Source organism: Cyrtonyx montezumae, unplaced genomic scaffold (assembly GCF_038088225.1).
Source record: "Cyrtonyx montezumae isolate F1298 unplaced genomic scaffold, pur_monq_1.0 scaffold_10, whole genome shotgun sequence".
Classification (NCBI taxonomy): Eukaryota; Metazoa; Chordata; class Aves; order Galliformes; family Odontophoridae; genus Cyrtonyx; species Cyrtonyx montezumae.
This window is the reverse complement of record NW_027071826.1, coordinates 3008670-3024061: the sequence shown is the minus strand read 5'-3', so window position 1 is coordinate 3024061 and position 15392 is coordinate 3008670. Positions and strand designations below refer to the sequence as shown.

The 15392-nt window shown below is 46.3% G+C and overlaps 1 protein-coding gene across 3 annotated transcripts in view; it reads left to right on the top strand.

Moving 5' to 3' along the window:
* The window catches only part of MDGA2 (MAM domain containing glycosylphosphatidylinositol anchor 2), a 267795-nt gene that overhangs the window by 83089 nt on the left and 169314 nt on the right, over nucleotides 1-15392 (top strand). For 2 of the 3 annotated variants that reach the window (XR_010622915.1, XM_065748210.1), the window contains exon 2: nucleotides 4689-4828. Coding sequence is in view for 1 of the 3 variants with exons in the window: in XM_065748210.1 (XP_065604282.1) it covers nucleotides 4689-4828 (140 nt within the window). In the remaining 2 variants the exon portion in view is untranslated. Of the gene's footprint in view, nucleotides 1-4688; nucleotides 4829-15392 lie in introns of those variants that run through there. The other variant, XM_065748222.1, reaches the window with a different exon arrangement.

Genomic DNA, 15392 nt, shown 5'->3' with positions numbered 1-15392 from the left:
TGCCCTATGACAACAGCTCTCATCTGTAGAGAGTTTAGAGCTTTACAGTGTGGGTAATGTGTGGTTTGACACCAACTGCAGATTAGCTGACGTTCAGGAGGCTGATAAATGATTATTAGGACAGTTTATTTCTATTTTTAGAAAAGGTAGCGCTCATGGTGGGAAGTAAGGATGGGGAACATTACACAAGGACATTCCATAAAGTAAACATTGAGAATATCAATTAGTGTCTTCATTTTGTGTCCCATGTGGGACAAAAGCCAGCCATCCAATGCTGTGTGTGTGCTGCTGCTCCGTGCCAGGGCTTGGCCCTAGGAAAGGCCTTTGGGAACAGGTGGGTGACGTTTGTGCAGTGCTCTGCTCTGTGCCTGGTGCTGCTCTTCCCACAGAAATGGCCGAGATTATTAGTTAATGTGTAGTTAAAACTCCACATATCTCTTCTTGAGTATTTTGTTTTGTTTTCAAAGCTTTATGACTATATATTACCTTCAGTAGCCTTAGCTGAAGAGCGATAGCAGGGAGAGTTCTGTAGTTTAAAAAGATCTATCAGCATGAAATACTTCCTACCTGCTCTCGCTCTGTACTCCTGGTAGCATCTATCATCCTCCTTCTGTTGTTGAGTCCATGGTCTGTCCTTGCCTCCCAGTCTTGCAAGAGAAAGACAAAGAACATTTTTTTTCCTTGCATTGATTGGACTGTTTTTGCCACGTTGCTTGATGCTTGCCTCTATCTTGCTTGCCTCTGTGGCTTAAACTGCATTTCCAGAGCTCAGGAAGTCTTCTTGATCGATAGCACCAACACGAGGAGCCACTGTGCCAATTAAATCACATTGCCGCTTCCCAACGCTACTGTCACAGGCTGACCTAATTTTGACACTACAAAGCTCATCAGCAGAGTATCTATTGAGTTACAGGAACCGTAATGCTGTTTCTAGGATCAGGCAGATTTCTTTCCCCCCTTAGAACTCGTTACGCTGCTGTTTATTGTCCCTCCTGCTGGGCAAGTATTAAAAAGTTACGATCCGTGACATATGGTCCCTGTCTGTTGGTATCTGTTTCTGGAACAGTAGGTATGTTCTGGATGGGAAAAAGGCCATGGTAGTTCCCCAGACATGAAGATCCCTGTTTCTCTTGAAGATTTCTTTTCTCATTTTACTCGTTTTGGAATAATAATAGCAGAGTCAACCATAGAATTAGAGAATGAGTTGGGTTGGAAGGAAACTCAAAGATCATCTCGCTCCAACCCTTTGCTGTGAGCTGGGTTGCCAAGCACTGAATCAGACAGCAGATCAGATAATAATGTGTTAAATGCCATGAGCAGGTATGCTCAGTTGCACTGCTGGTGGCAGCGGGCAGCTTGAGGCCACCTGATGCTTGCAGTGATCCAGCTTTGGGCTGGTGAAGGACAAGGGAAAACTCTTGCAAAGGTTGCATACCATTGCTATGTACAGAGGCAGCGTGAAGCCAGAGCTCACCAAGGTCAAGTGTAAGAGTTTCAAAAGGGCCGCAGTGTCGGGTCCTGCATTTTGGCCACAACAACCCCAGGCAACCCTACAGGCATGGGGAGGAGTGTCTGGAAAGCTGCCTGATGGAAAGGGACCTCGGTGTGCTGATGGACAGCGGGCTGAATACGAGCCAGCAGTGTGCCCAGGTGGCCAAGAACGCAAATGACATCCGTGTCACCATCCCTGGACATGTTTAGAAGATGTTTGGACGTGGTGCTCAGGGACGTGATTTAGTGGAGGGCTGTTAGAGTTAGGGTAGTATGGTTGGACTTGATGATCTTTAAGGTCTTTTCCAACCTGAGTGATTCTATGATTCTGTGATTCTAAGACACAGAGGTGCTGGGGATGTGAAAAGCAGGGACTCTCACTGGTTTGTTTACTTTCTCTGAGCGGCCAGCTTACTTAGAAAAGCTATTTCTACTCTGACACTTGTTCAGAAAACAAATTTTCTTCTGCATGTTTCCCACAGAAGGTGGCTGAGCTCACATTTATTATGGCATCTGCTTTGTCCTTTGTCTCTGTTATTAAATGCGTCTGTATACCTGCATCCATATTCAACTTTGGGCATTTCTAATTTTGCCTTCATGGAAATTTTATGCCACTTTTTCCCCCCCTGGATCCATTCCATCTGGGGAACTTGCTGCAAGTTGAAGCCTATTTGCTTGTGTAGGTATGTATTTGTGTGCAGAGAGGGGAAATGAATTGAAATTGCTGGAAAAGAGCAGCCAACGAAGGGAACCTATCTCACATCAATATATAATGAGACACGGAAGAAAGGTCAGCTCGGCACCATTCTCTCGGTGCCACACAGAGCATGGGGAGGTTTGTTCCCAGCTTTGTTGTCACAGCTCTGTCTGACCTCACGCTGAGTATTGTGTGTGCGTGATGCTGGGACAGCGGGTGATGGATTCCTGCGTGTGGCATTTCCTGGGCGTAATCTCAAGACAAATACTTCTGAAGTGCCACAAACAAAATAAATGCCAAGTGTATATTACTTTCGTGTCTTGTCTGGTATTAAATCCTTGGAGGCATATTTCAGAAGTGGCTGTAATGAATATTCCTGGGGAAGGGAAGGAGGTGACATTTTGTAATTACACAATGTCTTCTGAACCATGGAACATTAAAATTAAAGAAGGAAGAATATTTTTAATTTTTCTGCATTCATTTTAATCTCTTCTTAAAGCAGCATATACTAATACAGAGGGAGTTGTTTCTTCTTTCTGTGTTGCCATTCCAAGCTTAATAGATACGGAGCAGTGGCACAGACACTAAATCAAAGGATGCTTCAAGCGTAATTTGAAATAATTTGAATATAATATGAATTAAAATGTCATATTAATATAATATGAATGTGGAAGCAGCAGGATGTTGGCGTAATGTTGCTGACTCTCCTAATTTTATCAGAAGTCTCCTGATCTGTGCTGAACTCCTTTTGCATGTCAGCATTTTATGCTTTGTGTTGTGGGAGATGGTACCCAGCTGTGGGGTGGAGCCCATCGTATGGTGGCTGTGTGTGGCAGAACAAGGAGCACTGATGCCCACGTGCTGGGGCACAGAACACAGCTGGTGCTTGCCACGACGTTTCTGTCACAGGAGAGGGACAGTGGAGAGCAGCCTGGTGGTCTAGAGGTCTGACTTGTTTCTTCTGAGCCGCAAACAGCATCTTCATCCCTACAAGGAGAAACTCTATAGGGGTGTGAGAAGAGTGCAAAGCAGTTCTGAGCAGGAGGAGGGCAGAACAGACCAAGCAGGCACACTTGGCTGCCTGCAGCCTGGTGGGGAAGCTTTCTGCTGTGCTGTTGGGTTTGAGCAGTGCCAGCAAGCTGCTCCGTGCTGCTCTGGCACCTCCTGGAACTGGTCACCTCATGCTGTCAGGCTCAGGGCACGCTGCAATGTGGGAAGCATCCATTGCTTGCAAAAGCTCTTCCACCCACGCCAGTCTCTGCAGGGAGCACAGGTTTCTGAAATGCTTGCTGAAGGGATTAATCTAAGCCGAGCACATTGAGAAATGATCTAAATATAGTAGACTGAGATGGATGGGAGCAGTGCATGGTAGTGAGGAGTATCACGCTTAGCCACTGCAGCCTGACATAATTATTCTCCTCCTTTTCCTGTACCTGACCTGGCACTGTCCTGCTCACGTCCTCTCCTTGAGCCTCGTTTTCTTCAGCCTCCAGAGAACGAGGGCCAGAATTGAAATCACAGGCAGTGTATCAGATCCAGGCACTGTGCAGCAGGTGGTGCCCGGAGCTGCGTGCAGAGCTGCTGCAGGGATTCTGTAGGTGCACTGAGCAAGGCAGTGAGTAGTGCTGTAAAAGCATGCAGGCTTTATGGCGAGAGCATCCATCAAGTCCTTCTGGGCTCTGTTTTTCTTCCACTTTCTGGCTTTTTTGGTCACGTAAGGCTTCAGTTAGGACTTAGCATTTGTCCACCATTGGAGCAGCACACTGGCGAGCAGAGGAGGGCAAACTGCTGGGTGTTGAAACCTTACCAGAATTACCATTTCTCTCTTCTGCTGCTCAGCCTTTGTTATTTCATTTGGCAGCAGGGTTGTAGCTGGAGCTCCACTTTCTTCTCCTATCGATTCACTGTCTGAAAATTTTAATAGTTGTGAATTTCATGCTGCAGAAATGAAGATACAGCCAGGACCGTCTGTGGGAGAATTGCTAAAACAGAGCTGTAATTTGTACATGTGCTATCAGGAACAACGTTGCTACATGTACAGTGTGTAAAACACGGCCACGTTCTGCAGCTCGGGCTGAATTTACAAGAAAATTAAACTAAGGGTTTGTTCAGCTCCAAGCCCTGATCCCTTTGACAGCAACAGGATTCCAGTATTAATGTTGAGAAGCGGCAGCATCAGCCCCGCCGTTTCTCCTGCTTAATTTTAATGGTTTAATTAAGGCGCCTCATTTGCATAATGCACGCGATAATAAGTTTAGAAAGATATATAATGAAGAGAACAATAAGGGAGGGCTCATTTGGAAAGGGAACCCAAAATCACTGGAAAGCAGAGGAGCTCGTGAAGGCCGTACATGGGGGGGGGGACGACGACTGCGAGGTGGGGGACTGCGAGGTGTGAGCGAGCCCCGCGGCCGTCTGCTGGCACAGGAGGTGGGATTGCTGCTGGGGAGGGCAGGGACGTCGGGTGCTGTGCTCACTGCTGTCTGTCTGCACCTTGCAGCCCCCCCCACCGTGCGCATCGTGCACTCGGGCCTGGCGTGCAACATTGAGGAGGAGCGCTACTCGGAGAGGGTCTACACCATCCGCGAGGGCGAGACGCTGGAGCTGACCTGCCTGGTCACCGGCCATCCCCGACCACAGGTGAGCCCCCATCCACTTCTTTGGGACAGTTTCAGCTTCATCTTCTGCTCTGAAGTGAGGGGGATAGATGTTGAGGCAGCAGGATCCGCTGCGGGATTGGTCTGGGCTTGTGGGTTTGGTGTTGGAGTGCTGTGGAAGGAGCAGAAAAAATGATGGTTTTTTGAGGGAATGATTGTATGGGAACGTGTTAGGAAAACCAGCAAGTGTGTGGTGGGCTGGGACGTGGGGTTGCAGAGGTTGGCAGAAGGAAATACAAATGTAAAGACAAGGGAGCACTGAGCGGGGATGGTGCACACTGGAAGAAATGGGCTGAGTGGGGAGGTCTTGCTGTAGTCCCATGTCCAGGCCATGAGCATGCCACGAGCCACAGCATTGAGCTCCTGCGGGAAACAGAGGTTAAACTGAAGGAAACTGTCCTTTACCAGGCTTGGCTCTATTATAGCATTTAGTCAAAGAGAATCTGGTCAGTCTGTGCCAGGGCTGCCTGGTTTTCCCCTTCACCACCCCTTCTCCCTGGGCACCTTGTGAAGTCGTTTTACATGGAATCACAGAATCATTCAGGTTGGAAAAGATCTCTTTTCCAAAAGATCCCAAACCCAACTCCACCTCACCGTGCCCACTGCCAACGTCCCTCAGTGCCACATCTCCATGGCCCTGGAACACCTCCAGGAATGGTGACCCCCCCACACACACACTCCCTTGGCAGCTGTGCAGTGCCTGATTGCTCTTTTGGACAAGAAATGTTCCATTATGTCCTTCATCATCCTCCCCTGGTGCAACTTGAGACCATCACCTGTACACCTACCCAGGTATGCAATTGATTCACGTTCATACTTTTTTTTTCTTCAGAGCTTTTGGCTCTCTTCTAGCTCCCTTCAGAACCACTCTATGACAATGCAAACACTGAATTACCTGAACTACTACTGATGGAAATTACTCTTTCCAGGAGTGAGGTACAGAGCAACTTGGCCAGGGTGGGATCTGTCCCAGGATAAGTAAGGGCTCTGGCCACCTCTCTGAAACCGATTCATGTTTCCTTAGCCTGGCTTTTTTTTGCATCTCTTTTAGATGCAAAGCATCTGCTTTTTGATGAAGATAAATAACACATTCATGTGCAAGCTGGAAAGAATGAGGATAGGTTGGTATTTCGAGCGTGCTCCCTTGGAGGATGCTTCCCAGCCCACCTCCTCCAACAAGGCCCACCTATGCTCGGTGCGGAGCTGCAGGAATCAAAGAGCCCTCCCCACCCACAGGGCAGCAGCACAGTGAGCACGCTGGTATCTGCCTGTAAATGCTTTGGGCCAGCAATGAAAGGTGTCGTCTTAAGCAGTCACAAAGCTTATGGTGTCACTGAATCAAAAATTGAAAAAAATTAAAAAAAAAAAGCCACTTTATAACCAAAGCTTCTTATCAAGAAAGCAGCCACATGGCTCCCTCTTCACAAAATTCTCTTATTTTCTCATCTGAGATTCAAGATAGAAAATTGATTTCTCTTGGTTTTACCTGTTTATAGATTTTCTTTGTCATTCTGCACCTCCGTCTGCTCCCTTGCACTCACTTTCATGTTACAGCTCTCAAAGACTTGCCATGTTTTTCTTCAGATTAATTGCCCGAGAGCAGGGGGATATTTGTGATCACCCCAGATGGGTGACTGTGCAGCAGAACACAGGAGGATTGGCAGGGCTGTGTTTAAGTGTTCACCCTTTTATCCCCTTCCTATTAAATTTCCATTCAGTTTTACAGCCCCAGAAGGCAACCCCTTCCCCACTCCCAAAAATGAGGCTGAGACATTTATTTATTTATTGTTTTGTTTTGCATCTCTGGGTTTAAACTTCAGCATGTGTGTCTCTGGGAGCTGCAGCCCCCTGAGTTCCCTTGGACTCCATGCCCATAAAATCTGTCTTCTCTTAAGCGAGGCTGCCATGAATCTCAGCAGCGTTTGTGTTGCTTTTGACAGTGGGGAAAAGCAGGCACTGAGCTCAGACAGGAGATCAGGATGCGTGTAGTGTGAATAGTAAATAATAATCTACAAAAATTACAGAGCTGCCTGGAGCATTTCTGAAGCTGATGTCTGGATCCGTCGCCCACCCTTGCCACTCACCCCACTCAAAGTGGGAGAGTGCATCGTAGCAGTGTCAGTGAAGGGAGCAAAGTCAAATGTTTAATGGGGGAAATCTGAACTGAGAAAGGAAGCATCTTAGAAGAGATGCTCTCCATTGAGTTTAGATGGTTCCTACGGGCAGTAAATGAAAGGATGCTGCACAGGATCAGTGCAAGAGGGAACACAGCGAGTCGCACGCAGCAGATGGAGGTGCTGAGGTGGACGACGTGATGCTGGGAGGATGATCAACATGTATCAGAGGTGGTGGGATAAGGACTGTGAGGACTTGTCTGAAATGAAGTTCTGGTCCTGATGAGCAAGCTGAGTTTGTAATTGAGCATCTTAATAACCAGAGGTTTGGTGCTACAGTTAATAGCACCTGCAAAAGAAGAGACTTTAAAATCATGCACTCTGCTTTAAAAAGACTTCTTTTCTTGTTACTGGGGCCAATTAGCAGCATTCACCTGCTTTCCCAATCCTGAGCTCACAGTGGGTCTCTCCAGCTGTTGAGAGGCAGATTAGAAGCCAAGTAGCTAATGGCAGAGGACACAAAAAGGGAAGCAGTAGAGGGAAATGCGTGAAATTTCTTGTGGGTCCCCTCAAGGTCTCAGTCGGATGGCAGGCAGGCAGGTACCAGAGCTGGAGATGGACTGGAGAGAATACTGGCACTGCTGGCTGGATCATGTCAAGGCACTGAGCCTTGGGGAAGGTCAGCAGGAGCCAGCTGTGCCCTCTGCTTGGCTGAGGAGGCATCAGGTCATCTTCTCTGATGTTTGTCTGCTTGTTGCCTTCTTCTTGGGCTGAATGTAGCATGATGATGGTGCGTGGTGGTTAGAGAGGGCATGAGTGAGCCTCAGACCACTGCTGCAAGCTGCTGGTAACCCTCAGGGAGTCTTGAGAGGCTGTGTGCTTTGCTGTCCCCAGTGCTGACCACCACTGTCAACCTGCTCCATTGCATGGACCATCCCCAAGGGCAGCAGACCTTGCTGATGCTGTGTTCCAGCCTCCTGCACTGTGGGATTGCTGTTACTTATGCAGTGTCTGCCTGGTTTTCCTTTCCATCATTTTACCATTCCCTCGGGGTACATAAAGAGAGAAAAAGAGCCTCACTCAGAGGGTTGTAGGTGTGTCTGTCTTAGTTTTGCAAGTTGGCTGCTCGGTATCCTGGCTATGTATGCAGGACACATGTCTAGAGAGTGCATTAGTGCCTGAGAGTGAGTGCTTGCAGCTCTGGATGCTCTCCCTGGGGCAGGAACAAGGCCCAGGGACCCACAGTGCCTCTGGTGGTGATGGTGCCACTGCTGCATGGGAGCTGGCCCTTCTGACTGTTCCCAGAGCCATCTGCACCCCCTGCCCATGGGCAAGAGGGATTGCAGCAAGGGAATGAGACCCCATCTCTCCCAGAAACAAACAAAACAGGTAGGACTGTGTTTTTCCTCCAAAAAGCAGTGAGAAAGTGCCACTCATGGGCCACTCTCCAAAGGATGTACCGAAGCTGGAGCTCTGGGAGAAGGAACACTTTTGTTCTCCTTCGTGTCAGTGCTCCAGTGTGCTTTACCAAAGTACACACTTGCTCCTTTTTGTCTTTCCAGGCATTGCATTTAACTTCTTGATCAATTGATGTAGTTCTGTCACAGACCGACGTCGTGCGTGTGCCTCAGTCTGTGATCCGCTCTGAGTCGTGCTGCACTGATGCTGCTCTGTAGGGGCCTCTCTTTGGAAAATACATCTTTGGCTTTACACTATTTTGCCACCTGCAGGGCTCTCTGTACAGGTACTTAAAGGCGGGCAGAGAGATGGAAACATTGCTTGTACAGCGTGCTTCCCCAAAACATAGCATGGCTCCTAATTGTACAGAGAGCTCAGAGCACCTCAGCACAGCTGTGCAGTGACTGTGTAGCACTGAATCTGTTACTGCTATTCAGAATGTGCAAAATTCTGATACACAGCTCGATCTATTAAATGCACCATTAGTTGCCATAGAGACTAATTTTTCTTGATGAAGTTTCTTAAAATGCCAGCCTCCATGCTCAGGTGAGGCTAACGGTGGGTGGGCAGATGCAGCCATTGCTCATAAATGACTGTTTTCCAGACATTGCCCAATGATGGGCATCTACGTGGGAATGAGGGCATGGCAGGTAATGCTGCTGCATGTCTGTGGGCTTGTTGGGTGTCCCACAAGGTGCCCAGCTGCAGTTTTACCCTCTGGACCCACCTTTTCCTTGCTGTCAAACCTCAGCTTACATCATCCTGTCGCCTTCTGAGATGCAAAACATGCTTTGTGGAGCCCATCAGCCCCCATATCTGTTCCCTTGCCTTGCACCAGGCTTCTGGGTGTGGGCGAAGGCAGCAGCAGCTCCTGGTGGGTGAGGGGGACCCCTGCTTTGTGGGATCTGTTGTGTCTGCTCTGCTGGGATTGAAATTCTTACTAGTGGTGCCCTAAGTGAGGTGATCCTTTAGCCACCAGTGCTTCTGCCTGTCCTGACCTTCTCTCTGCCTGCATTGGCTGGTGCAGTCCTGCCCCGAGAGGAGGGGTAAGCTTGGAAATGGGCAGAAACCACTCATGGCTTGGGGAGAGATTCAGCCTAGCACCTCACGTGGCACACCTAGTCTGGCTCTGCAAGACAGGAGTGCATGCTCTGCCCCCAGAGAGCTCTGGGATTCTGCCTGTTCTGGGCAGCCCGTGTGACATAGCACTTAGAAGCAACGGTGCAGAAACAAAAGTTGCAAAAGACAAGGAGATATGAGGGCCTTACTCACATTTAGGAGGAAAAATTGTTCCCTTTTAATTGAGCACTAGGATTAAGCCAAGTTTTTACAATTATCTTGTATTTATCCCCCACTCCGAAGGATGAATATTTTCCTTGCAGAATCTAAATCGTTCCTTGAATGTTTGATCCTGAAATAAAAAAGAGAAAGAAAAGCTTGACAGTTGTTCCCAGCATCTCTGCAGAGTGGGTCACTGCACTTCTTTACACAGAGCAGTGCTGTCAGCTGCAGTCGGAGTGTGTTGTGCACTCGGTTAGCAATGCACTCACATGCATGAGCATCCCTGTCCCAGGAAGCCTGGTGCACCTCCAAGGGTGTCCTGCTTGCTCGTCCTCTGCTGTAGTCCCTGTGGGGGGATGCTGTGATTTCTGTCCTGAATGCTTATTTCTCTTGTCAGGGCAGGGAAATGCTGTAGCGAGCAGTGATTGCATGTGTAGTGCTGTACAGAGGTGTGAATTCAGGTGCAATACTCGAGCAAGAAAATGTCAAATTAACTGCTATACCATCAACAACAGAAATGGCCTGTAAATTTTAATCAGGTTTCTTTTACTGCTAAAGAATGAAAGAAATACTTGCCCTTCACCGATAAATGTGAGCTTTATTGAGTCAAACATTTACAAAGGGGTTTTCAGCATAAAAAGCAGGCTAATGTAGTCATGAGTCAGGCTGGATTTTGTCAGGTGTTCACTGAACATTTGTAAAATCTTTCCGTGAACTGAGGAGTGTCGCACGAAATCATCATCCATTTCCCTAACAAGAGTACAATTATTGTAATAACAATATGAAGAGGGCAATAGGAAAGCAGCTGTTCCACAGCAAGTAGCCCCCTCCCCATAGATTACTTTATTTGGCCACATCAGCAGTTAATAAGAATTCCTTCCAATTAAAACAGAAAGTGTAACACCCAGTTTGCTTCAAAGGAGCCTTTTATGTTTCGCTTGCAGCTGATCAAAGCCAACACCACGTGCTCTCTTTTTTTTCCCCCCTTGTTTGTTTGTTTTCTGAAATGCTGCTCTTTACATCTTAATGGATGGAGCACCAGAAGATGTTAATTCTTTCTTAGCACACTAATAAGGTGAAGGTGGGGTTCCTGATGAAGCCGACGCTAATCGCACCAAGTATTTAATTCGGCACGCGTTTTAAATGATGAAGGTGTTTCTGTGATGTGCTGCAGTGGTGTGCTGGCTGCTGTGCTGCTCGGTGGGAAGCTCTTTGCTGGAGCTGGAAGCACTGTGTGGTGCATCCTCTGCCTGTCAATGTACAGCGTTCTCCCCATGCACAAGGGGAAGTTTTGAGTGTTGCCTTTGGCTGCTTCTAAGCCTCGTTTACTGATACTCAGATGTTGTCTCAGTGGCAAATCTTACAAAGCCTCAGCAGTGGGAGGGAAGTCTTTCTCGAAGATGAAAACCTTGAACTAAGAGCAGGCATTGACAGAATTGAGAAAAGGAGACTCAGAGCTGCTGACCCAACCATTCCTGTTAATCGTGGCATTGGTGGTGCAGGTTTAGCCTTCCTAATGAGCAGTCTGGGAGAAAATTCAACCCACTGCAGAAGATAGTTCCCCCCAAATATGTTTTCATAGAATCATGAATGACTTACTTTGGAAGTGGCCTTAAAGATCATCTCATTCCCACTCCCTGCCATGGGCTGCCTGCTCAGGATCCCATCTAACCTGGCCTTGGACACCCTCAAGAATGGGGCATCCACACCTTCTTTGGGCAGCCTGTTGCAGTGCCTCACCACTCTGAAACATTTTCAAATATTTGCTGGGGAATTGTACAGAAATGGGATTGGTTGGAGTTGTCTTAGTTGTGTGAACTGTTCCTCTTCTCCACTGTATCATGGAGTGAAATATATTTTGGGGCGGAGCACCTTGCTTTCCATTCTGATAAAGGAATTTGAAAACAAGCTTCAAGATTGTTGAAGAAACCATCCATTTTTGTATGTTTGCAACTGTGTTTTCAGTCAGCTTAAATACATTAGCTGTGAATTTTCAAATGGAATGCATAGAGCTGCAGTCAGGTACTCAAAGTTTGATCCTGTCTCTTTATCAGACTTTTTTAAGGGTGGAGATGCACTGGGACAGGTTGCCCAGAGAGGCAGTGGATGCCCCATCCCTGGAGGCACTCAAGGCAAGGTGGATGTGGCTCTGGGCAGCCTGCTCCAGTGGTTGGAGACCCTGCCCATGGCAGAGGGTTGAAACGGGATCATCTTTGAGGTCCTTTTCAACCCAGGCCGTTCTGTGATTCTGTGAAGACCTCTCTTTACCAGAGTAAAATATCCCTTGCTTCACAATCACACTTATTCATGTCATTACAAAGTATTGTCAAGGATGAAGCACAAGAAGTTTCATCAAAAATCACTGATCAAAAACCATGAGAACTCAGTAAGAATTGCAGCCACTGCCATCGAACCAGACTGATGCATCAGTTTCATAAAAACAAGGTCACATATCCCACTTTTTTGTATATTTTTGTTGCTCTCTTTTTATGTGGTAATGAAAAATATGTATGTATATATATATTTACCCGTGTACATTAAGCGCATTATATTATATATGCAACCCAGGACAATTTTTCTTCAGTGCAACCCAGGCAAGCCCAAAGGTTGGACACCCATGCTTTAAATCAAGACAAATGCATCAGGGCAAGTGAAGGATAAATTTTAGTCACACTTTCAGATGAGAATATTGAGCTTACAGCTGCTAAAGCATCAGCAGTCACTGAAATGAGACTGTCAGAGGATCACGCAGAGTTGGAAATGATATCCAGGTGGGTGATTTTTACCATACCAGCTTCACGTTGACCCTTGAGGAAGCTTAAAAGCTGCCAAAAATCCCCTACAGAAAGTTTCTGAAAAACAGAGAGCAGAAATTTCCCATCATCAGAATAAGAATGATATTTTTCAGCTTCCTGAAATGTGGACGTTTCTCATTTGGATGGATCTCCTCTTTCTTTTCACCATCCCTTGGATCTCCCCCCCCCCGACAGGATAGAATCATAGAATCCCCAGGGTTGGAAAGGACCTCCAAGATCACCCAGTCTATCTGTCAACCTACCACTTGTTGTCAGCTTTTGTTTTCCTTGTTCTTAATGGGTCTAAAACCAAGGTAGGAAGTTGGCTGACAGGATGGACCACTGGCTCTGGGGAGCTGCAGAAGTGACTGTTTTTCCGTGGCCATTGAGCATTCTGGTTTCATTGTCGAAGATGAGACAGGTGGTTTTGTAATGAGGTCTGTTTCTGTCAGGTCCTGCTCACTGTAAAGCAGAGAAAGAATTTGATGAATAAAGAGAGAATTTAGTAACCCAGGGAGTCCAGCAGAGCATGTAGATCTGATGTGGCTGAAGCAGAAACACATTCTCTGGTTTGTGAGTGGGTAATTCCTAAGGAAATGCTTGAAGATGATTTTTCTGGAGCAGAAGGAGTCATAATTCCCATTTATTTGGGTATTGTGTAAGATTTGTTCTGAATCTGAGAATAAAACCAGTGAGCTTCTGGTATCTTTTCTCATAGCAGCAAGAAGTGTCTGTGGATGGAGGCTGTTAGTTTCCAATAACTAAATCTGATAGATCAGAAAGTCCAGACATGTAGTAGTGCCTTTGTGAAGGAGTAGAATGACTCCAAGTTTGATGCTGATGCCTTCTCTGCTTGACTCCATTTGGCTGTAGAGGTGATGCCTTCCCTTGGGGCAGAGATTTATTTAAGTGTGTATTTCCATGACTGGCAGTTCCCTGACTAGCAGTTCCCTTCCCCAAATTCAGGGGGAAAAAGTTCAGAGTATAAAGACCCTCTGCATGTTATGTGATGGTAATGGCTGATGGTTGGACTTGATGATCTTAGAGGTCTTTTCTAACCTTAATAATGCTGTCCCATCATTTCCCAGCTCCTGCAAGTCTTTGGTTTCCCCTCTGGACTTGACTTTTGACCACCCTTGTGTCACAGCACATTTATTCACCACTCAACTTCCTTTCTGCAGACCACAGCATTGCTTTGTATGTAGAATCCTCCTACAGCATCTGCTCATGATCAGTATTTGGATTCCCACACAGTGTGGTGATTGGGCTGCTGTTGAATTTTTTTTTACCCCCCAGAGTTATTAACTTGTGTGTGAGTGAATGGCTCACACTCATGGGTGGATTGGTTGTGACCATTACACTATCTCTCTGTGATCCTTCTGTGCTGCTTAATTCTCTGTGCAGCTACCAGGCTATTCTGGTAGATCATCTGGAGAGTGCTCTGTAACTGAGGCCTGCTCCCATGTGGTGCTGAGCTGAACAGTTATCAGAGTGTTTTAGGCTTATTTTCCTTCCTAGAGGCTTTGTAGTCAGCTTAGGCACGTGCAGTCTTTGCTGTTTTGCTTTGTTTTGTTTTTTTAATAGATTGCTCTGTATGTTAGCAAAGGAAAGAAATCTGAATCTGAAGAGGAGAAGCTGAACTGTAAATAAGCTGAACTGTTTAATCTGCATGTAAATGTTTGCCTTTTCAGCCAAAAGCGATTGCAAAGAAGACTCAGCTGTCTGTCCCAGTTCATTTGGTATGCACTATTACTGTACTCCATAGAAAGTGGCAGCCACAGTGAAAAAAAAAAGAGCTCAAAACGTCGTCGATCTGCTAAGCATGACTGTAGAGGTTGTCTAAAGGATGAGAGCTTTGAAATTCCTTTCTAGGATTCAAAAGCATCTCCCATCCAAGCAGGCAGGAACAACATCCGCATGTTTTGTTCCACGTTGTCTTTTTCTGTGTGGGCTGTGATTGTTTTGCATAACTGTAAGTTCATAATTAGGCAGCAAAAAAAGTATTACTCGGATTATTCTTGACAGCAGTTTTATTGCAGAAGAACTGTGCTGTGGGACTGCTCCTTCATTGGTCTGACTCTTTCTGCCTCTGCTTGAAAGGTATCACCCTGGTGTGGCCCTGGTAGGTCCCTGTGAGTAATTACAGCAGTGTTACAGGCTGAGTCCTCTTACTCTTGCATATTTTGGGATCCAGGGGATAAAAATAACAAGCGCGATTTTCTTTTCTCCCTGTACATCTATCAATCAAAATGATAAAGATATTTATGACTTGCACATTTTAATGGTGTAATTAGATATAATTACATGTTCAAATGATTACACATATGAACACTAATTACATAATTGAAGACAATTATTCTAAATAGGTAAATACGTAATTAACTAAACATCTCTGGTAAAATCGAGGAGATTTGTACGCCGTCCAAGGAAGGGAAAATCACAATAAACAGCAAGTAGTGACCCTTCAGCTCTGACAATAGAAATGGAGATGCCCAGAGCCTCAGTAATCTCCCTGGTGCAGAAGAGCCTTTGGGGTGGATCGTTACTGTGTGCTGAGCAATGCCAGATAAAGGGCTGCAGTGGTTATCAACTTCTCAAGCTTTAAACATTAGCAGATGAGTTGACGTCTTCCCTTTTGAAATCTCTGCTCATGTTGTCTGATGATGGGATGTTTTCCACAGCCTTTGCTCTACAGTTCTGCTCCCTTAACCCCATCCTTTATTTTTCATTGCGTACTGAACCAAATTCTTTTCTTAATTAATGTCTGTTCATAATTCTCCTGATATGTGGCATCTGTTCCCTGCTCCCTTTCCTTGGTGCTGGTGGGAGTCATTTAAAGGTATGCCAGGAGAGCTCAACAAGACATGAACGATGCAATTTGTGATTATTGAATTTCAGA